The sequence below is a fragment of the Alosa sapidissima genome, chromosome 16 (assembly GCF_018492685.1).
Source record: "Alosa sapidissima isolate fAloSap1 chromosome 16, fAloSap1.pri, whole genome shotgun sequence".
In the NCBI taxonomy this organism is placed as follows: domain Eukaryota; kingdom Metazoa; phylum Chordata; class Actinopteri; order Clupeiformes; family Clupeidae; genus Alosa; species Alosa sapidissima.
Window position 1 is genome coordinate 14,149,953 of NC_055972.1, and position 24,255 is coordinate 14,174,207.

Below are 24,255 nucleotides of genomic sequence, written 5' to 3' on the forward strand. Positions count from 1 at the left end.
TTAGGGAGGATTATGCAAAGTACATATATGTGTAAAGTAGAAACTTTAAAAAGTTTATAATTTTCAGTTTTAGTGTTTTTTATGTGCAAAATAAAGCAATTATCTTGATTTACAATATACAATGTGTTGATTAGGAATTTTGTAAACTAACTCAAAGTAGCTTTTTACAAATAAAGTTTTTGTGTGCCACTCAGAACTCTCTCAGTTGCTGATATTTTACACAGCACTCAAACACGCAGACAAGAAAACAGACACTCCCAAATGAAATAAGAATAAAGACACCAGGTTCTGTTTGTAGTCCTGCCCAGACATCAAAGGGCCAGTGGTGTACTGAGTCATTTCATTTTTTCCCCTTCACGTCATTCTTTCCTTCCACCTTCGTCAACCCTTTCCTGTTCTCGTCAGGTCATCTCATCCACTCTCATGCCACACTTTCTGAGCGTCCGTCTGACGTAGGGCACAGCCTCCTGGGTGAACCACTCCCGCTTGTACAACACCAGCATCACGTCAAGCAGCAGGCTGTGCTCCCTCTTCCTGCTCAGGAATACAAAAAAAATGAATGAAGAAATAAACAACAAACAAGCAACAACAAACAATGTGTATATGATGCTTGTAAATGGTGAAAAATAGGTAAATTAATCAATAAGCCAACATTATGCTAAATGGGGCAGCCGTGGCCTACTGGTTAGCACTTCGGACTTGTAACCGGAGGGTTGCCGGTTCGAACCCCGACCAGTAGGCACGGCTTAAGTGCCCTTGAGCAGGCAGCTCACTGCGCCGGGATTAGTGTGTGCTTCACCTCACTGTGTGTACACTGTGTGCTGTGTGTGTTTCACTAATTCACGGATTGGGATAAATGCAGAGACCAAATTTCCCTCACGGGATCAAAAGAGTATACTATACTTATACTTACTTATAAATGCTAATATATGAATGGCAACAGTAGTGTGACTCACAGCTGCTTGAATATGTCTTTGGTCTTGCGTAGGCTGGGCTCCTGTTCGCTTCGGTTTTCTGGGTCTTCTGGTGGTTTCTCTGGGAACGTTGGTACAGGTCCTTCCTGGAACTCACTGCAGCTGGTGTAGCAGCATTTGCTGTCTGTGCAACACAAAAAAAGAGCATGTCAAAAAAAATTACATTACGATTGTGATCTATGCTTATACTTTATTTTATTTATAAAAAATATATTTCATGGTTTTCAGTACAATACTACCTCAACCAATCTTAGTCAATACTTGATAATAAAAATCTGGAAAGTGTTGCTGTTCATCAAATTTACTATAAGCTATAGTTTTGTGTGTGTGTGTATGTGTGTGTGTGTGTGCGCATGCATGTGTGTGTGTATGTGTGTGTGTGTTACTCCTGCCTGTGTTTATTCCCCCTGAGCACTGTTGGGACACATGGTGAGACACCACCAGCATTTCCGTGTTGGTAGTGACTGTGTGGACATGGGAGGACCCTAGGTTTCCGAGGAGACCGTGGTTCACTTCTCTCTTCAAAGTCTCCACTCTCTCACTGAGAAGTGCATTGTCAGATTTCACCTGTAGGGGGAAGCAAGTGCATATTCTCTCACAGTTGGTCTACTCACTGTATTCTGTAAAATTTGTTCTGATTCTTATGCTATAGCAGTGTTTTTCAACCACTGTGCCGGGGCACACTAGTGTGCCGTGAGAGATCATCAGGTGTGCCGCAGAAAATTACCCAAATGTCACTCACTGGTCCAGAAAAGCAACTGTTGCATCAAAGATTTTATAACCACATGCTCTCATTGATTGTATGATTGCACTATTTGTGGTATGCAGGCATTGTACAACGGGGGCCCCATATCCAGTATTCACAGAATCATCACATATCCAGTTCTCATCCACTCTCATGCCACACTTTCTGAGCGTCCGTCTGACGTAGGGCACAGCCTCCTGGGTGAACCACTCCCGCTTGTACAACACCAGCATCACGTCAAGCAGCAGGCTGTGCTCCCTCTTCCTGCTCAGGAATACAAAAAAAATGAATGAAGAAATAAACAACAAACAAGCAACAACAAACAATGTGTATATGATGCTTGTAAATGGTGAAAAATAGGTAAATTAATCAATAAGCCAACATTATGCTAAATGGGGCAGCCGTGGCCTACTGGTTAGCACTTCGGACTTGTAACCGGAGGGTTGCCGGTTCGAACCCCGACCAGTAGGCACGGCTTAAGTGCCCTTGAGCAGGCAGCTCACTGCGCCGGGATTAGTGTGTGCTTCACCTCACTGTGTGTACACTGTGTGCTGTGTGTGTTTCACTAATTCACGGATTGGGATAAATGCAGAGACCAAATTTCCCTCACGGGATCAAAAGAGTATACTATACTTATACTTACTTATAAATGCTAATATATGAATGGCAACAGTAGTGTGACTCACAGCTGCTTGAATATGTCTTTGGTCTTGCGTAGGCTGGGCTCCTGTTCGCTTCGGTTTTCTGGGTCTTCTGGTGGTTTCTCTGGGAACGTTGGTACAGGTCCTTCCTGGAACTCACTGCAGCTGGTGTAGCAGCATTTGCTGTCTGTGCAACACAAAAAAAGAGCATGTCAAAAAAAATTACATTACGATTGTGATCTATGCTTATACTTTATTTTATTTATAAAAAATATATTTCATGGTTTTCAGTACAATACTACCTCAACCAATCTTAGTCAATACTTGATAATAAAAATCTGGAAAGTGTTGCTGTTCATCAAATTTACTATAAGCTATAGTTTTGTGTGTGTGTGTATGTGTGTGTGTGTGTGCGCATGCATGTGTGTGTGTATGTGTGTGTGTGTTACTCCTGCCTGTGTTTATTCCCCCTGAGCACTGTTGGGACACATGGTGAGACACCACCAGCATTTCCGTGTTGGTAGTGACTGTGTGGACATGGGAGGACCCTAGGTTTCCGAGGAGACCGTGGTTCACTTCTCTCTTCAAAGTCTCCACTCTCTCACTGAGAAGTGCATTGTCAGATTTCACCTGTAGGGGGAAGCAAGTGCATATTCTCTCACAGTTGGTCTACTCACTGTATTCTGTAAAATTTGTTCTGATTCTTATGCTATAGCAGTGTTTTTCAACCACTGTGCCGGGGCACACTAGTGTGCCGTGAGAGATCATCAGGTGTGCCGCAGAAAATTACCCAAATGTCACTCACTGGTCCAGAAAAGCAACTGTTGCATCAAAGATTTTATAACCACATGCTCTCATTGATTGTATGATTGCACTATTTGTGGTATGCAGGCATTGTACAACGGGGGCCCCATATCCAGTATTCACAGAATCATCACATATCCAGTTCATAACAACAATTAAATTAGATATAGTCACCTACAAATGAAACAGAGCGCTTGTTTTATTGAGCAGGTCTTGCATAGAAGCCATAATAAGGCCATATCTGTGTATTATTTGAAATTTTAGGCTATGGTATGTTTATTTTTTCTTCACACAGGATGTTAGTGTGCCGTGGGACATTTTAAGTGTCAAAAGTGTGCTGTGGCACAAAAAAGATTGAAAAACACTGTGCTATAGGATGTCAATGCATACGAATACAGATTCTGGCTTTTAAGATTAAGAATATTTGTGATGATTCTGAGAAAGGTATTCATCTCCATATTATGCATGCAGCTTACCCTCTCATAACATTCTCTTACTTCATCAAGATGGCACATCAAATCCTCCTATTAAACAAAACACAAGACAAACTTTGACAGAGTCACATGCCTGAGCAATGCAAACAGTAGAAAAGAAAAACATGTCTGATGAGAGAATGAAAGACAGATGGGGCACCTTATCTTTCTGAAGCTGAGCCACACTAAGAGCTACATTCCCTTTGAATCTCTCGTGCTCCACACTGGCACTCTGCAGCTCCGATAGCAGCCTCTCCTTAAAGGTGAAGAGAGATGGGAACCCTCTCAGATAACACAATCAGCACACTTTTATTTGCTTAAACTTTTTAACTCTCTCTTCGGCCAGCACCTCTTCTCACAGACTCTCAAAGAGAAGCATCTCTGCCGTCGCCAACAACAACAAAAACCAGAAAAGCCAAACAACAGCACGGAATGTTTCTGGCTCAGCCGACCGCCATGCTGTCTGCACAGCCTCTTCTCTCCCTGTGTTGTGTGGCAGACTGGAGGCTTAATCTTGTTGCGGTGATTAAGGAGCTTCCTGTGCTCCGGGAGCTTACCGTCTGCTCGCGCAGGCTGTCCTGCTGCAGGCTGGCCTGGTCAAGCTGCAATCGGAGCTCCTGGGCCTCTTCGGCGCGCAGCAGTTCGGTCAGGGCCTTCTCCCTCTCCACGCTCTGGTCCAGCTCCTTGTACGACACCACCAGCTCCTGCTGCAAGGCCAGCTGTAATGAGAGAAAGAGAAAGGGAGACAGAGAGGAAAGGCAGACAGCAGGTACAGATGAAAACAGCTTTTTTGCTAACTTTTTTACTCTGGCACATTTACTTTTTGACTGTAAATAAAAAATGTCAATTGATGTGCACTGTCCCTTTTAAATAAACAAATAAATAAATAAATAGGTAGCCAGGGATATGGGGTTGGGGAAAGAATGGACAGAGAACATATGAAAGTGCGGACAAAGGGAGGAAAGTGACAACACAGAGGTGAAAAAATAAATAAGGATATTTATAGCCCTGAGCAAGGATGAAATTAAGGATGAACAGTTAAGTGATGATAGTACTTTTCTGATGACCTCTGTTTACTCACAATCTGTCCTTTGAGCTGGAAGTTCTCGTTCTCCAGGTGAAGAAGCTGGTCTGTGTTGATCATGGAGCTTACAGCCTCTACCTGAGTCTCCGTGTCTTCTCTCAGAGACTCTCTATCGTGTGGGGTTTCAGCAGAGCCAGGGGTTTTCTCCTACCCAAACACAAGAGGGATATGCACACTCAAGACACAGATCTGTAGTTTGGTTTGTCTGTTGAAATCAGAACTATTTCTCAACTAATTCAAATGTTACTGCGTAGCACAGAAAGAGATGGCACAACACCAACATTACAAAAAGTCAGTTCTATTAGCCTGGCACAAATACCTCTGCATTGGCGGGTATATCAGTGGTGATACATCTAGAAATCTCCATAGCCTCCTCCTCTTTCCTCTGCTTGTGTTCTGCCACCTCCTCCTCCTCCTCTTCGCTCTGCTTGTGTTCTGCCACCTCCTCCTCCTCCTCCTCTTCTCTCTGCTTGTGTTCTGCCACCTCCTCCTTCTCCTCTTCTCTCTGCTTGTGTTCTGCCACCTCCTCCTCTTCCTCCTCCTCCTTCTTTCTCTGCTTGTGTTCTGCCATCTCCTTTTCCTTGTTCTTCTCCTCCTCCACATTCTGTCTCTCTTCTCCTCTCGCCAGAAGCCTGGCCTCCAGCTCTGCCACTCTCTGGTGGAGGGAGTCTCGGTCTCTGCGCGCCTGGACGATGAACTTGTCGTACTCCTCCCGGATCTTCCGTTCCCTCTTGCAGTTGGGGCACTCGGCGAGTGACCCCTGAACGTCAAGGAGGGACGCAGAAGAGCACGGGAGAACACGGGAGGAGGTGGCCGACAGTCTCTCCACTGAGCGCCGTGGGGCAGGGTACACCACCCTCTCCACCCTCCCCACGCTTCCCCCTCCTCCTGCTCCGTCCTGGGGCAGAGAGAACGGATCGGACAGGCTGCTGGAGTAGGAACGTGGGCGAGAGGAGAGCACGCGGGACACCCTGCTCTCTGCGCTCCTTCCTCCTCCTCCTCCTCCTCCTCCTCCTCCTCCTCCTCCTCCTCCAGCTGCTGTCGATCGCTCCTCTCGTGGGCAGTTTCCCCTTCCAGCAGGATATCCAAAATGGCTGCCACCGCAGGCACCCTCAAACTGGCCCTGTTTCTCCAAATGGGGCAGGAACGCTTTGAGTTCGGGTTCATCTGGTTGTCTGTGGCAGGGCCGGAATGGCGGAGAGGAAGGGCCAAATGGGATGGGAGGCAGGCAGGTCTGAGCTGTAAGCTGAACAGAGACACAATCAAATATAATATGGTGCAGGATTCATAATCAAATACCACCACACATTACTCTCACTATCATTCTCTGCATACTGTATGTACACAGTGCACAATTGTGACTCATTCAGTTGACTCTTCCTTATCAAGGAATAGACACAATGCTCACTAATGGAAATTGTAAAGGATTGCCATAATGTATAACATCATCTGATGTAAGGGACAAATGCCGAGAAGAAAGACAATCATTTATTCAGTGTTGTTTTATATAATGAGCCAGAGCTGTGCCTCTTGCTCTTCTGGTACACCAGTTCCGTGGCAGTTTTAAGGCCTCTCTGTGTCTCTCCTCTCTCCTATGTTTTATGGGCCTCTGTGCTGTCGCTGCAGGCTCAAATAAAAAGCCCGTAGCTTTGGGGAATGGCCACGGGAGACTGAAACATTCCCATAAAAAATCCAGCGCGAGCGCACTTGGGTGGGTCGACCAGCCCGAGGCTCGTGGGGGGTCTCCACATTAAGCTTTATGAGTCCTCTCCATGCCTGTGTGAGAGGGAACACTTGAGAAGACAGACTCTGCAGGGGTTCTGGCTGTTCATGCTGTCTGTGCAGGCTTTGCGGTATGCATCCTTTTGTCCCTGCTTAAGAGTGTGTGTGTGTGTGTGTGTGTGTGTGTGTGTGTGTGTGTGTGTGTGTGTGTGTCTGCTCAAAGTGGACACACTCCTCCCTGCCATCATGCTTGGCTCCTGTGAGACAGGGAGCCACCTCTCACACACACACACACACACACACACACACACACACACACACACACACACACACACACACACACACACACACACACACAAACACACACACACATTTCCCCAGTGACATGGTCCTATTGCTGCAGGCCTGCATAAACAGCGGGCTGTACTCATGTCCCACTGAATGCAAGCTCATAAAAAAGTAGAAGTAGAAGAAAACTTTAATACTTTGGCGAAATCGTAAAAATTTAATTAGTTCTTAGGAGGAAATGTGACACCTATGCACAACACAGAGCAGGTGTATGTTTTTAGGCATGCACTTGGAGATTAACTATTATACCCCTTACAGTACATACTGTTACATAAATCCTGTATGTTCTAGATCAGTGTTTCTTAACTGTTCTAGATGATGCATATATAGGGCCCTAATTCAAGCTCTTTGTCTGTCATTCAAATTAGGGCCCGTAAGTTTCCCTCTTCTCTGACCTGTGTGTCTGTTTCAGAGAGCCCTTGAGGGTGTGTGTTGTGTACCTGTGTGTCTGTTTCAGAGAGCCCTTGAGGGTGTGTGTTGTGTACCTGTGAGGGGACGCACTGTAGCAGTGAGCGGTGGACGCGTCTCCCGGGGATGGCCATCGCCCGAGATGCAAACTGCAGGCTGCTTAGGGTCTCAGTGACGGAGGACAGGTGGGGAGACACCGTCACAATCAGAGACATCCGGCAATTTCCTCCCAGGCTACATACAACACACAGAGGGAGTCAAATGAGTGAAATGGTTATCATAACGGTTAAAGACCATGTTATCATGTTATTCAAATACTGTAAATAAAGTAAATAAAGACGATGGTGGTGTAAAGTGTACATTTGCCGTGCCTTGAAAGAAGCAGAACTGATTATCTATTGAAGTCTTAGTGGGAAGTGTGTGCATTTGTTTCTTACCAGTCTCTCAGAACCCTGGTGAGCTTTGACTCTCTGTATGGAATGTGATGACAACCAGCCGCACTGAGTGCAAAGATGACCTGTAACGAGACGGCAAAATACAGTAATTTCCTGTGTATTAGCCACATTGTGTATAAGCCACAGGACAGTGTTTTATGCAAAAAAAATAAACAAATATTAATACCATATTAACTGCCCCCGTGTTTTAAACTCATAGCTGAAGAAATTTTGCAAAATCAATGTACCAGTATAAGCTGCGGCTAATATTTGGGAAACTACTATAAGTAAGCAATGTCACCATCGTGCCTGCTGAAACACATCACAAGAACAGTGTGGAGGCAGAAAGTAATGTAACCACTAGGTCACTCTTCTGTATACGAACACAACATCTGAATTAAGGATCATATTCTACATGTCAAGCATTAGAGTCAAAATGTTCCTTGCAGTTCAATACAAATGTCAAAACCTTGTTATATCAACAAAGTCCATATGGGCCTCTTCGCCTGCCTTCATTGATGGGAATCCACAATCCAGTATATATGTAGCCACGTTACTTTAAAAAGGAAGAGGGAGGAGGGGGTCAACCAAAATTCCTTTCCCCTTCTCTGTGTAAGCCACCTTCATTCAAGTGGGGTACAGTCATTGTGTTCTGCCCTGCTCATTACACTCAAAGACACATTCCACAGAGGAAAGTATGGGCCTCCTCTTATCTGTGGTTGCCACAGAGACGGCATTTTCACTTTGTTGGACTTGACACGTCCCTCTCCAAAGGGGAGATGTTTAACCCTTTACATAATTTCCTGAGTGGGCAGCAAGGGGGAAGGTTGGTTGGGGGGTGTGGGGTAGCTGAAGAGTGAAGATCTAAATTGACAGATGCAAGATGACAGCATGAAGCGTGACCTGCAAGGGGGGGGATGACTCGAAGCCAAAAGCTGCATGTGATTATCCTCTCCACCGTGCGCGGGCTGAAGTGTACGCACAGCTTTTTAGTGAACGTGCCATAACCTCCGATTAGCAAATAGCGCAGGGAGGGTGGATGTTTCAATCAAAACAAAGGGGAGGTTTTGCGAAAACACGAGAGAAATGTGACTCACATTTCCAAATATTGTGAGGGACCGCTTGAGAGTTTTGGCCTCCTGTGGGTTTTCCGGAACTGTTTGGAAACACCTCTTGACTTCCAGGGCAGCATTGCCGCGACCACGAGCCTTTGGGAGCCGGCACAAGAGCATCACACAGACACACACACATATGTCACAGGGCCAAGAGGAACAGTACATTCCTGTCCATTAGTATGACATCACCATGCTATGCATTAAGACCTGTTATCACTCAGCCTATGTCAAACAGAAAAGCAACGTCAGGGGCCATCACAAAGACATTGTGTTATCACTCATGGAATTATCCTGGCTCGGTGCAGTATAGATGTCTGGAAGTACTTAATCATCTGAGCGTGCTTGCGTGAAATGTGCGTATTGTTTGTGTGTGTTTGAGAGAGAGAGAGAGAGAGACAGAGAGAGAGATTGTGTGTTTAGGCATGTGCCTATGAATGAGTGCGCTGGTGTGACTCTGTGTGAGTGTGTGTTTGTATACGCAGAAGGATTGGGAAATGGCCATGGGACTTACTTTCCCCGAGCTGGCAAGATCCACCTAGGAAAGAAAGAAGTGATACAGAGAGAGAGAGAGAGAGAGAGAGATAACAAATATTTGATGCTTGAGGACAGCTTGGTCTGTAAAGTGAATTTAAACACACAAACACCCATCCCACACGTGGTGTCTTGCGACATCACACCGGGGTGTCCACAAGTATGCAACACTTCCAATCATTCACCAAGAGACTCATTAGACACTTACCAGAGTGAGCTTGCTGGCTGTCTGGCCTCCCCCCTGCGCTGAAACATACACATAAGGACACAGAGATTCGTCTGTGTCAATTTGGCTAATACAATCCAGCCCTGCCACGTCATGGCATATTTGCACAAAAAAAGTATGAAAACAACCCGAAAGTAGAGCCTAATGGAATTTAGGTATGCACATACATACATATCAGCTCCAAGACATGATGTTGAAACACATGTGTACACATAGACACATACACACACACACATACACACACACACACACACACACACACACACACACACACACACACACACACGCACACGCACACAGAGACTCCCACACAAGGGAAATGAAATTCCACTAAATGCACGTGAGACTTGTTTTTTTTTTTTATTCTGGTTATATTGACAGAGGAGAATTCCAGTAATGAGGTTATGAGGGAGAGCTGTAGTGAATGTTATCATCACGTTGGTTTCACCTCAGCTTCTCTGCTGATGACAGCTGTTTAAGTGGAGATGGATAAAGCACTCAGGGCTTCTAGTTTCTATTTTCTTTTTATTTCTGTTTTTTTTTTTATAACAAACTATCATTTTAAAAGTTGTTTCCAAAAAGTAAAACTTATATCTGAAAATGTTGATTACCAAGGCTTGCCTTTGTGTTGATGACCATGATATTGAATATGGAATGACTTCTGGTGGCAAACTCCCCCTTTGAGGTGCCTAGAACACAAAGCACATAAAAGTAGAGAGGAACACATATCTGATGTGTTGGGGAAATGTCTATGCCTGCATTGGGAACATTCACTTATTCCCTACATAGTGCACTATATAGTAACTACTATATGATGTGGCGATGGTGATAGTGTGGTGGTTAGGACAGTGAAACCAGAACTGAAACCTGTCCGTTCGATTCCCAGCTGCCACAGTTGTACCCCTGAGCAAGGCAATTGGATACAAGTTGCTTCAGGGAGACTGTCCCTTTAACTCTAGATACAAGCATCAGCTAAATGCATAAATAGTGTTAAATACTAGTATACTGTGAAGTGCACTATGTAGTGTGAATGAGTGAACACAGGCTATTTCTATGGGAGAGGACAACATTTGAAGCCAAACATATTTGTGGCAACTCCACTGGGGAACAGCACACAGTCAGCTTACGCAACAGCATGGCCACAATTAACAACATAAGCCACAGCATAAAGAAAACTCAAACATTTAATGTTGTGCATCATTCTGCTGTAACTACATAGAAACTAAAAGCATTTCCCTGAAAGCGTTGACAAGACTCAAATTGTCAAATGACAAGAGATGATCAATTTGAACATTCTGTCCACAGTTTACATGCTGGCTGCTCAAAAAGGCCTTGAGAGATGCAGGTCTTGAGTCCTCCCACATCCATGAGTGAACCTGACATATTTTATGTATGTATGGCCCATGCCCCCACCTCCCACCCCATCCCACCTACCTGCTTGTCTGTTTGCGGCCCCGCGTCGATATGCCTGGAGCAGGGCCTGTGGAGAGTCCACCTCCACCTCCTTCAGACCCTCCAGCACCACCGCGTCCTCCCCCTCATGGATGCGGCTCACCTCTGCGGGCTGGCTGTCCTGTAGGAGAGAGATGGTAGCATAGACTGTATATAGACCCTTTCAACAATAAAAACAAAAACAATGCTTGAATGTTCTATTTGGGTCCCAATCTACTTCCTCTGCATTAAGATAACATATGGAATGTTAAAAAGGAAGTCTTGTGGGGCCAACTATGATGCTGATAATGGAACTCTCTTGAAAGGGTCTACAGTGCATATGGAAAAGTATTCACAGCGCTTCACTTTTTCCACATTTTGATATGTTTCAGACTCATCTTAAAATGAAATAATAAAATCAAAATAAAAGACCATTTACATAAGTATTCAGACCCTTTGTTATGACGCTTGTAATTGTGCTCTGGTGCATCCTACTTCTATCATAAATGGTCTTTGAGATGCTTCTACAACTTGATTGGAGTCCACCTGTGCCTAAATTAATTCACTTGACATTATTAGGAAAGGCACACATCTCTTTATATAAGGTCTCACAGTTGATGTGGTGGTTGATGTGGCCATCATTCTCAAATGAAAAAGTTTGGAACAATCAACAGTCTTCCTAGATCTGGATCTCAACCAAACTGAGTAATCCTAGACTAAGGGCCTTGGTCAGACAAGTAACCAAGGACCCAATGGTCACTATAACTGAGATCCAGAGTTCCTTTAAGAGGATGAGAGAAGCGTAAAGAAGGACAAACATCAGTGCATCACTCCACCAATCAGGCCTTTATGGTAGAGTGGACAAATGGAAGCCATTTTTTGCCAGGAGTTTCCCAAAAAGCACCTGAACGACTCTCAGACCATGAGAAGTAAAATCATCTGGTCTGATGAAATGAAGACTGAACTATTTGGCCACAACTCCCAACGGTGTGTGCGGAAGAAACCAAGCACTGAGCTGCACTGATGTTTGTCCTTCTTTACATATGCACTGTAGAACTATATAGTCTACGGGTGGTAGAGTCCAGCATCCAGCAGTCCTTACGAGTATGCTGCAGGTTTGTTTGTTGCATCACTGTGGTCAGTGTTTGTGGTGCAGTATTTATATACATTCGCATTCCATATCTCTCAATTTTTTCCAGGTGTTTGTTATGAATGTACATTTTCATTTCCCAGAGAAGAGGAAAAGTGTGCAAAAGCAACACAAGGTCCACTCCAAAACAATCAAATAACATGCATGTAGTGCATAGGATTATGGATACATTAGGCTTTCAGAATTAAATCCTTGTTGTAAATCATGCTGACAAAATCTGAATGCTTCTGATTGATGATAGACTTGAGTAACTGCTGGCATGCAAGCAACAATAGATGGAATGGAAATGGATTTCCAAAGACACACACACAACCACAGACACACACAAAACAACTTACCAACAGATCAAAGATCTTGTCATTGGAAATGTGATAGAAGGACACTGTGACACTGCAGGTGGAAGCCTCGGGTGCTGAGTACAACCATTAAGGGAAGACAAATCTTTCACTAGACCTTTGGAGCCCTTAAAGGGCCATGTGCAAAAATGTATTTTCTGCGTGAACACAAGAAAGTTTTGCATGTGCACCAGAAAGTTTCTAGTGAGCACGAGAAACTATCTGGTGTGCCCTATATTAAAAATTATGTTTTAGAAAATAAGTTTGAAAATATGACCTTATTGGGAAATGCACTTATTACATTATCGGGAAGTTATTACATTATCAGGTTTTATTACATTTTCAATGGATTCAAGTGCACATTTTTATTACATTATCGGGGTTACTACATTATCTGGGATTTATTACATTATCAGGTTCTACAAGCCTGCCAATTTAGGGGCCTCAAACTACAAAAGGAAAAGGATACAGTTGAAAATGTCCTCAGACATGCGGCTGAGGATGCCTCGCTGCTTGCCTGTCAAGCTCCCGCCAAGCATGGTGTAAGTCTTTCCACTGCAGGGGGAACCGTAGGCGATGACACAGCAATTGTAGCCTTGCATGAGGCCCCCCACCAGAGGCTGAAGAGACGCACTTCACGTTAAACCTGAGTCATGCGTCTTCCCGATCTCACAAATAACTCACCCGCAGCTTTATCACGCTGCGATTCAGTGACATTTTTCTCCCGTGACTTCCAGCCCGGTAAGTCTATCTTGTGCTGTTTTACTGGCAAAGTCAGGTATGACTGCACAAATGTACATTTTTGAAATCAATCCGAGTTTCCTCAACGTGTGGTGTAGTCCGACATCATTTAAACTTACCTTTGCTGTGGATTCGTAAATATCATTTTGGTTAGCGCTCTCGTTCCACACTGCATCAAAGACTAGAGAATGGGGCTGGTGGCCCTGAAATGTATTAAAAACATAATAAAGAAAAGGACATTTTAGACCAGGACTCCTGTCTTCAATGTTATTGTCCTACACCAGACAGACCATCATGCCATATCTGCATAACGAGGAAGCTATTTGAGGTCACTGCTCTATTAAAAATTGCTGTTTTGATTTGGACAGTTGGACTACACAAACACTTACCCGGCCAGTGTCAACAACAATCCTGTTCGGTTCAACCACTTTGATAGAATATCTTGCCTCCTCTGAACGAGAGATCATTGTGAAAAAATGGTTATTCGGGATTATTTTCATTGCTCTGGGAAGATATGCATTGAGTTAAAACTGCAACGTAGCTTAGGCTATTCCAGTTTCCATGTTATACTATGTTTATGGTTGTCATTTAGAGCAGACTCAACTTCTTACAGCCTCATATTCTACGTTCTTCAGTCAATAATTCCCTTCAAATTGTAATGTGCCTGACACACCAGTACAGTGCTACAGACTTTCCCCAGCAGTCTAATGAAATAAGATCAGTGCAAGAAGGGATATATGAGGAAATGTGGGTGACCTGTTTGGGGGTCCCACTGTCGCTGGGGGCACAAGCGAATGGCCACTCGAACGTTTCTCCCTGCACCCTGCTCTTCGTTACTGTCCTTTTGTCTGCCGATAAAAGATGAAATGCTTCAGTGACTGACTGAAGTTACAATGTGCATCAAACAGTGCTAGGTCATACAATAAAAATACGCTAATTTTTAAGTCTGTAATTTAAAATAATGAAATTAGGGTTTGAATAAAAGACATACCCTCTGTCCATGACAGGTTCTCAGATTTTCTGTTTTCATCACAACACAAACACGTAATAAACTGCACACACAACTATCAGAAGCTCGTTAAAATTGGCAACGCAACACATTTTGGGAATATGAGTTATTTCATAACCGTGGGACTAGGCTACTCACCTGGTGGATGTCCATCAATATTTGTTACAGTCACAAAATCATAAGACATTACTCCATCAATCATAGATACCTGCCGACTTTCTCCAACTTGGGAAGACTAGGGAAACCGTGTGAATGAACTCTATGCCTTCAGGAAAGTACGAACAAGCGCTTTGGAGAAAAAGCGCACTGTTTAGCAGAAAAACGACTGGATGTTCCAACCGTATAGACCAATGTGAAAGTCGACCACCACAACTGTAAGCATCCTGCGAAAGTCATTGGAACAAGTGAATAAGCCCTCGATCCGCACCTTGACGCAAGTTGGCTACAACCAAAAAGACGACTCGCCCACTCCCATTCATCCCGAAATGTTCTCGTGAATGCGCACAGGCTCAACTGTTTTTGATCCAATGCGACTTGGAGTTAAACCCTTTCCCTTAGTTACCCTGATATAAGGCAAGAATTAAGTTAGAAATGCAGGACAATGTTGCGACGACAGGGATGCGTTTTGGTCACCAAGCGCTGCCGTAGTAAAATTAATTACGCTTTTCTTTCAGCAAAACCTGTAATAATGTAGGCTATACATTAAAAAAGGTAATATTTCGGTTCCTCCGGAAACTTCTCTCACGGGTTTAAAGCAATTCAAAACACAATAATTTAGAGTCGAATCAGCTGTGAAAACGTCACATCCATGGCTACCTTGACATGTGTCTGAAACTGTATTTATGACCAGTTGCCTGAGAGGTAGCCAGGAACGCTGAGCGCGCACAGACTCAGCTGCTCCTTCGCCCTCACGCTGCTCCCCTGTGCTGTTCTCATTGTTCGCTTTTGCAAAGTGAGAATAAACTGTCCGACAGAGGCCCCTTATTTTTTCCACATTTGTTAACTTTTTCTTGAATATACTACCCTCTCCAAATTTCAGGAGACCATATTTCGTATAAAAAGACCCATTTACGTTTTGGCGTTTAAGTGCGGGGCACATTTCACTGTATGTTACACCAGGACAGAGGACATATTTCAGTGGCATAGAGGTTCCTATCCAATATAACAAACTGCTGCACATTTCAGATAGGAATGTGTCATGTAGATTAGAGAAGATCAGATTCAACTTTATTGTCATTGTGCAGAGTGCAAGTACAAAGAACGAAATGCAGTTTGCAAAAAAGCAGAAAAGTCAGTGTTTCCCATACATTGACTTATTTGTGGCAGCCCACCACAATATCAACATTGACCACCACACAATGATTTTCCAGGTTGTATTAAATTGTGCTTAAATCTGGTTAGCATCATAACCACACTGTGCTAATTGTTAAAAACTGTTAAAAAAAAAAAGTTCATTTATCAAACCAACCACCACAAATTGAATTTAATTCTGTGGGTAACAATGAATGTGATATGTGATATACAAAGTAAACACCGGTGGTGCATAGACAGGACAATATATATAGTGCCGTGTAGACAGTCGGTCTAATAGTAGGTCTATAAATTAAATCTAAATATGTGCAATACTATTAGCAGTAACCGTATAAGAGCAGAATAAATATGGCTATGTAGTATGAACAATGTTTGAACAACAATTACAGATATGTGCACTGTAGTAGCAGTAACATTATAAGAGTAGTAAGAATAATATAGATATATGCAGTATATTGATATAATATTTTATAAGAAAAACATAATAAATATGGATATTTAGTATGAACTGTATAGACAGATTGTAATAGTAAGAATGTATGTGCAGGTGTATTTCACAGTCCTATCAAAGTCAGCCACATCATCTATGGCAGGACCAAACATTAGGTATGATCAAATAAATGATAGATGTAATACTTTAAGACCACATTTGCTACTTTTGTATTTCATAACACCAAATCTTGGGATGTTCTTGTGACATGGTGCAGAGTTTGGTCAGCTCTTATTCAGCACTAAGACAACAGACATTTAGAGTCCCTGACACTGATGGAAGAGGCATGAGCAAAGAACTGCTGTGAAGGGCCCTGTAATGAGAGACTTAGGGAAAGTTATGGCCCAGTGAGATGGCCAGCCGCTACAAGCTGACACAGCTGTGCTTGCCCTAGCTGTGCTTGTCCTAACAAATAGCCAGAGCCATCTCAGCCTGCTGAGACTACTACAGTGTTGCTTGCTTGAAGAGAGGTTAAAATCAGACTGAGGTTGTACTGAGACATTTGAATGCTTAAAGATCATGTACCAGGCAGGATTTGACATTATGACTATACATAATTAATTCCATGATCATTAGTACAGTGACTACTGCCCAACCCCCTTGTAGTGTCAGTCAGACAGAGTCCGTAAGACACTGTCATCAATTTGAACTGTTGGAAACGTCAATCATGACACAGGTGAAATACTATAAAAGTAACCTTCAGTGAACCAAGGAAACAAGATTGTAGACGTTTAGGTCACTGTAATAAATTAACTTCACACACCTGTCATGCAAAGATTTCTTTCAAATATGAAACGGAGTTCTACCTTAGATTAGGACTGCAATGAGACACAGAAAGTCACATCTGGTAAATAGTCCTTCATAGAGCCGGTTGGTGCTTAGTTGTGCTAAGTTGCTCCTCTCCTAGTTACTCTCCACTGGCTGCCTATAGTGGCCAGAATTAAACTGAAATCTCTCACTTTGGCCTATAGGACACTTACTTGTACATCCCCAACCACCCACTGTGGTCTTCTGATGAGCGTCTGTTGTGTCGACCAGTCATAAACGCTAGGTCAAATTCAAGACTCTTCTCCTCAGGTGGTTCCTTGTTGGTGGAATGAGCTGCCCAGTACTCTCAGTTCCTGTGATAGTTTTGGGTCTTTCAAGCGAGGTCTAAACGCATATCTATTCACCATGCACTTAGTTAATTAAGTATTTCTTATGAGTCATGGTTTGTATATTATAGCATTTGTTTTGCCAAATATTGATTGAATTGACATTATTGTTTATTATTGCTATTCTCCTTAATGTAGTCTTACCAACATTTTAAATTGTTCAGTGTTAAATTTAACAATTGTATTGTTTTTATTTGTATGTCGCTTTGAACAAAAGCGTCTGCCAAATCCCATAACGACACACCCACACACATGCACGCACAAACACACTCACACACCTATAAAACACACACACATGCGGGCAAGCAGGCAGGCACACACACACACACACACACACACACACGCACATCCAGAAGCCCACTCTAATCAAACTAGCACACACAGTAGCACACATATACACAATAACATACACACATTATGCACACACTCATTTACATACACAAAAGTAGGGGATGGAGTAGGAGGTGGAGACAAATTGACCATAACACATAAACACACCCACACACATACACGCACAAACACACCCACACATACATAAAACACACACACACATTACCCACACACACACACACACATAAACACACACACACATTACCCACACACCCACACACACATCCTCCAGCAACATCAAGGACATGTTAGCATGGAATTGTGCAGCTTTCAACTGACATTCAGATACATTACCATTGTATGCTAGACTTCTTCATAAGGGTGATGAGAGTGTGTGCCAACATAAACAAGCCACTGTGCACAAACCCTTCACATCTTATTATAGAATGTAGCTTAAGAATATCCAAATGATCAGTATAACACAAACATTTGAATCTGCGAGACACTCTGGCGATGAGCAATGATGCACTTTACTTTTACCCCTTGCATCCCGGGGAACCAATCAAATCGGCGTATCTGATATATGCGGGCCAGAGGCGAGCTAAACTGATGACAACAGCACTGCAACGTTGGAGGTCAGTAAACATTGATCGTAGTGTTATCCAATTGCGTCGAAGTCCGGAATCATTCAGAGTAAACATTGGTCTAGTGTTATCCAATTGCGTGCAGTGAGATTTTCAAATGCATGCTTGGTGCCGCCCCTCGAGTTGGGCCATTACATTGTTCGTGGCCAGACCCTTAATATTTCTAGATTACCAGGGTCTGGATTTTCCAGGCTAGTGAGGTAAGGCAATGTATGGCAAATCCACATTTGTAAAGGGATTTCAAAATGACGAGCTACTCTTCATGTTCCACTGGACTTGAGTATGAAAGCTGTCCATCTTGGAACAACCACAAGTGGAGGTTAAGAAAAAAGTAGTCTACTGTAATGCACGTTTTTTTGTTGTCTCTGTATTTGTACTCTGCACAATGACAATACAGTTTAATCCAATATACTTTTTTTGTGCTGGTGTATGATGTCAGTCAAGCTCACACAAAAGGTACACTAACAATCTAAAATGACTTTTTGGAAAGTTGAACTGGTGCCCATGTTGCACTCCAAGAACTTATTTTGATGTGTTCAACTTTTTGTCTTTTTGAGGCCTCCAAATGTGTATGAAAATAGTCCACAATTTGCACTTTCTCCAGCGTCTTTCTTCACACTAACTAATATTTCTTAGAAAGTGTTGGAAAAACATAAACACATTATAGTGTGCCCTGTCTGGCCATATATCTAAGTCTGGATAGAGAAAATAAATCACATGTCAGTGTATCTTAATAAACATAACAAGTAACAGGTGAAGTGAGGAGGCTAATAAACAGAATCAGGTGAGGGGTGGGGACAGAAACACAATTAACTGAAACACATGGCTATAAAAACAAAACATCACATGTTATAAGTAAACAAATGTCCACAGCAACTTTAGAATCACCCATATCCATAAAAACCATGGTTGATGCCTTCGCTAATATAGTTTGAGTGAAGCTACCAACTCAATATTTGATTGTCTACTATAAGGTAGATGTTGTCATACATGGGAAACACACACTAAAAACATAGACACATTTGAATTTAATACCATATTAAGCAAGCCATAACTCTGGGACATACATTAGAATTTGAAAACATCAAATTCTACGTTGTGCAATATTCCCTGAAAATGTCAAGCATCTAGCCTGAATTGTTCAAATGTAATGACCCAAGGAACTTATTCATTAAAAAAAAACTGCATTTTATCAGACTCATGACCCTATTTTTTAAGCCTCCATATCTCAGAAAATAAAGTAAATATAAGCTTAAACTTTTGCACAGTAGTTGTTGGGTATAATAAGATTATTGACATAAAGTATGAAGCAAATCCATGATGGTCAGGCCAAGCGGGAGGCATCTGTTGATTTGGCACAGAATGACCCTTCTTCTCCCTTCCATGTCACTCCCAACCAAAACCCCAAAGCCCACAGAACACTGTACACAATCATTTTTATTAGAATTGTTATTTTCGTTAATGTCATGTTTACATTCAGCCTTCCTGTTGTGTTCTGTTGCTATAACGGCAAATGACTACAGTAGCTCATTATTACTGTAGTATTGTAATTTGTAAGAATAAAATAAAGCATGCACATCCAAGTTCTAAAACTAGGTGCTGGACGAAATGGGCCTAACAAAATGAGTTAAGGAAGTCTGCCACACCAGTATTGCTCCCAATGATACAATGAAGTCTGCCACACCAGTATTGCTCCCAATGATACAATGATATATATTTTTTTACTTATTTCTTTACTTTTATAAGTAGGCCTAAGGAAACATCATTGGGAGCAAATAATGCCTGGTGTGGTGGACTTCCTTTACTCAGTAGCCTATTGTAATTTGCCTATACATTTGGGTGATAAGTGGTTCCACAGGGAGGGTTTTTCCCTTCAGACAGATTGGGCAAGTTTTGGAGAGAAATGAGCATGGTTAAATAAGAAGTGACCTGTGTTCAGTATCTAAATACAGGTTGTTATCAACGTCATCATTTTGCCCACTTCAGAGCGACTGGAGTATGTGAACTCTGCAAAGAGGAGTTTGTTGTTGGGTTTCTATGGTTACAGGTGTGCTAAATTATCCACCCAAAATGGATCAAGCTGGAACCTGCCAGCGGCCAGCCTCTTTCTCCGCACTCAAGATGCGTTCCCAATTAGATGCATGCTGGCGCCCGGTTTGCCCTTTCGGGACTTATTTTCCCGATGATCGGCATTATATTATCCCTTACATCTATCCCAGCGATATCTATGCCAGTGATTACTAGCAGTAAAAAGTCTTGAGTGCAGGGATGGAGGGCCCTGAAGCCCAAGCCTTTGCATGGAATCATTGCCTCAATATCAACAAATCAGGATGTAGGCTATGAATCTGATTGAATTTAGTATTGGCCATGCCCAAAATGCACCAGCATACAGGAAATCACATCAAACAAATTAAAAAAATTCTGGGGGAGGACCCCCAAACCGCCCCTTCCACATATACAAAAATAAGTGGGGGTCCCTTAATACATCTGGGCCCAGGGGCCCGAAAGTTCATAATCCGCCCATGCTTGAGTGAAGTTGTGCTGGGATATCGCCACTTGTGAGGACTCATGGAATGCCTCTCGTCCAATCGGAAATGAATAAATAGTTCGACCGGATCTAACTGTTGTATATTAAGCTAGGCTACTCCAATTGGTGCTTTACTCTAATTGTTTTGAGCATGTGGAGTCATGTAGCCTACATAGCCTCATATACAGTAATATATAGCCTAAGGTTGATATAATCTTATTGATATCATTGTAGTGCCAGATATAGCCTATCTATGATTATCACAGTGCCAACTAGTGTTGGCCATATGGCCATTTCTCAATTCATAGCCTATTGCCAGTAAAACCCTTAGGCCTACTCACATCAGTAGCATACTGCGATGAAGGGGGCTATCAAACAAGGCTCTGTCAGAAATAACATACAATCTCCACTAGGTGGCAGTGCAATCATACTGGAATCAGCCGATACGGCTGGAATAACAAACAGCTGAATGTCGAGCGTAGGAACACCCAAATTTATTACGGAGGCCTCCTCTGCAAGACATTTTTATCGGGTCATATTTCTTTGTCTAAAATAGACCTGCCGAATCTAGGATAGCCTAGTAGACTTTTTGTGGTGCCATAGCCTATAGGCTACATTTTTTTAAACTATAGGCTATCTAGACTGAACTTGTAATTTTACCGTCCACAGATTGGTCCTCCTTAAACAAATGATAGCACTTGTGTGTCGGGTCACACGTTCACCTAAATTGCCCGCGGCAGCGGTGGGCCGGTGGCACAGTGCTCTCGGCGATGTATTTTTAAATCGAGCGTTATGACAGCCAAATTGGCCAGGGACCAGTGTTTCTGCAAGCGATTCAGCTGTACCCCCGGCCCCGGATGGCTCCCCCTAAGTGGGTCAAGAGGAGATGCGTCTCATGTTTCCACGGAGGTGCATCCCCCGACCGGGTGTGGGGGTGCAGGGCATGGAGATCAGTGGCCATCACCCGTCACCACCACCAACTGCGACGGAAATGAGTTATGGTCTAAACGACCACACATTTGATTGCTAAACAAACATCATAACCACCTTTGAGCAACTCCCGTTCCACTGACAGGAACAGGAGTTGCCTGGTTTTCCATTTGAGCTTATTCTATGAAAAAATACGTTTGAGAACCAGAGCATCGGACCTATTCAAGGATACTGCACCAAGTAAGAAACCGAATGCCAGCATGTTATCAGTGATTAGTAGCTGCAAGGTATCATTTTACTGCGAGCCGCACCTCGACAAGCGGAAATGGAACGTTGCCACAGGAATAACCATGGTATGTGTTACAGAAACCAGCAGTGGAACCACTTCCCTTACCCGTATTCTGTAATTACATGTTTAGCACATGCAAATAATAGTTATAAAGGAATTTCATAATAATGTAAATTTAAGTTTGGCTTTATAATATATTTAAGCCTTCCCCATAGTTGCTGATGATGCAGACCCTTTGATCAAGATGTGAGAACTGTGGACCATCAGGTAAGGATAGGGATGGGAATTCACCCCTTGCAGACACGTGACTTAAGTCACGTGACGGCTCCATGCTGGACGGCAAAAAGATAGGAGACGGACGGCAAATTACGATTATGATGAACTGAACACCATTACTATAACATCTTTGTAGTTCAATGTATTGCTGTTTGGGGTCTGATAGTCAAGGAAAGATGCCAGTGGTGTTGTTAGATGAAATGGGTCATGATCGCAAATGTAAAGTTATTAAAACTGGTGGTAACAGCAAGTGGAGATAACTTTAGGTCATAACGTTAGGCTACTGTAATTAACATTATGGTAAATGAACACCCATAAGTATTTCTAGACTAAAATATTGCAAAGCGATTTGGTTACTTTATTTGTCTTGCTTTTATCAGTTGTAACATAGTCAAAACGTTAAGAATGTCATAACAGAACATGAAATAATAACTTAGCTGCCACACTTAGAAGCTAGCTATTCTAGCTAACGTGTATCGTAGCTCATAGTGCTAGGGCTAATGTAACTCGTCAGTTTGTACGTTGCCCAGCGAATAAACTTACTTCTTAGGCCTACATGTCTTAAGTTAAAGAATTGAAAGAAATAGGAAATAAAAAAACTTGAACGGTATTATCTGTTTACATTCAGATCTTGCCAAAGACTTTGCCTAAGTGCTATCTGCCGTCCTGTTCAGAGTCTATGGTTGCTATAGCAACCGCTGCTGTGCTTCATACACTGAGGAGATAAGCATGCAATTGTGGTTGAAATACTCCCGAAACACAAAGAAAACAAACCAAAATATATCTATGCAAGAACATGGGATGTTGTTGTATTCCAAACAATAAGCCAACAGTCGTGGAAGGGCATTACTACGGTTAAATCTCACTATAATCTCCTAGCTGTGCGATATGTCCCATTACAACCCATTGATTTGATTCGTGTTCTTGCCGTCCACTAGGCTATTTTGCTGTGGCGCGAACAAAACGTGACGTCACTTGCAAGGGGTCAATAGCCTAGCCTACCACATGTAGGCCTACAGAAACTTAAGAACTTGAAAACATATACAAGAATACATTACAATTCATTATTACAACTTTTTAGGGCAAACTTTAGTTTAATAATTCGATTATTGTTTAATAAATCCATGACCATTTTACAGTAAGGCAAGACTTAATCTCTACTTCTGAGCCATGGCACTGAAGTACAACATAATTAAGTGCACTAACAAATCAGAAGTTCTCTCAGTCCTGAGGAAAAAAAGAAAAGTCCAGTACTTGGAGGCATCTACTGGGAACATTTCAAGGCATTGTGCCTGGCACGTTGCCTGCAATAGGGAACCATAATGTTGACGCAAGACTTTCCACCAGCACAAAGTGCTCTCTGTGAAATAAAGTAATCCAGAGACGTGATTATAAAATTCTTTCAACTTTAATCAGTTCAAAAAGTCTCACAACAAATGTAACACTTAGAGAAGGGGACTGCCACTAGCCATTGGTATTTGATTTTTATACATTCCTTGCCTAATTAGATTGTTGGCAATTACATTTTTCCTCTCTGGATAAAAGCAATTTGTTTATTTGAACAGAATTTAAAGATAAAAATGAAAATGCAAAAATACAAAATTAAATGTAAACCGAGTTTTATTTTGCTCTAAGTAGTGTCTTGAAGCACTACAGCATGGTAAACAATGAAAATTAGTACAATTCATTCTGAAAAAAGCTGAGTTAACATGAGTTGTTATAAAGATGTAACCTACATTAACCCATAAATATTTCTGAACCACTTTCTTATACTTCGATTTATTGAAAGCTCACAAATGAGCAACAATCCTCATTGAGGAGAACAGAAACTTGATGTCGGCAACGCGACAGCACACACGCACACACGCATCAAAAAAAAAAAAAAAAAAAGGGGGGGGGAAAAGAAAGAAAAAAATGACAATAATCTTATGTTCCCATGTTATGAAATATGCTATACAATTGGGATGATATGCACATAATCCAAACACACCTCCAACCTCAGCTATGAGGTCCCCTAGAGAAAAGGCGCCACAAACACAACCCTGACATCACTAAAGAGGAAGAAGACCACACAAAGAGAAGACAGGAGAAGAGGGGAAAAGAGAGAACATGAAGAGGGACGAAGAAGCAGCA

At 42.5% G+C, this 24,255-nt stretch overlaps 2 protein-coding genes across 4 annotated transcripts in view; both read right to left on the minus strand.

The window, feature by feature from the left end:
• Window positions 1–63: 63 nt before the first annotated feature.
• si:ch211-63b16.4 (kinesin heavy chain) lies at window positions 64–15,077 on the minus strand. Its single transcript, XM_042066197.1, has 24 exons — window positions 14,154–15,077; window positions 13,919–14,010; window positions 13,552–13,613; window positions 13,282–13,365; window positions 12,891–13,041; window positions 12,425–12,498; window positions 10,940–11,078; window positions 10,117–10,194; window positions 9,488–9,525; window positions 9,260–9,283; window positions 8,731–8,841; window positions 7,637–7,716; window positions 7,277–7,433; window positions 5,041–5,967; window positions 4,719–4,868; window positions 4,195–4,356; window positions 3,798–3,893; window positions 3,641–3,688; window positions 2,816–2,990; window positions 2,406–2,547; window positions 1,734–1,983; window positions 1,367–1,541; window positions 957–1,098; window positions 64–534 (listed from the first exon to the last, which is right to left on the minus strand). The coding sequence occupies exons 1-24, from the start codon at window positions 14,162–14,164 to the stop codon at window positions 402–404; spliced, it is 3,501 nt and encodes a 1,166-aa protein (XP_041922131.1). The 5' UTR covers window positions 14,165–15,077; the 3' UTR covers window positions 64–401.
• xpo1b (exportin 1 (CRM1 homolog, yeast) b) overlaps window positions 6,594–24,255 on the minus strand; it is a 40,058-nt gene continuing 22,396 nt past the window's right edge. Inside the window, exon 26 of one of the 3 annotated variants that reach the window (XM_042066531.1) lies at window positions 6,594–6,647. The gene's annotated coding sequence lies outside the window, so the exon portion shown is untranslated. Of the gene's footprint in view, window positions 6,657–24,255 lie in introns of all 3 variants that reach the window. The other 2 variants (XM_042066529.1, XM_042066530.1) reach the window with 2 other exon arrangements.

What these genes read in the sequence shown, in the direction of transcription:
- si:ch211-63b16.4 (XM_042066197.1), bottom strand. An exon ending in CCCTCACAATATTTGGAAAT is followed by an intron (nt 7,717 to 8,730) that starts GTGAGTCACATT and finishes GTCTCGTTACAG; the next exon opens with GTCATCTTTGCACTCAGTGC. An exon ending in ACAGCCTGCGCGAGCAGACG is followed by an intron (nt 3,894 to 4,194) that starts GTAAGCTCCCGG and finishes TTCACCTTTAAG; the next exon opens with GAGAGGCTGCTATCGGAGCT.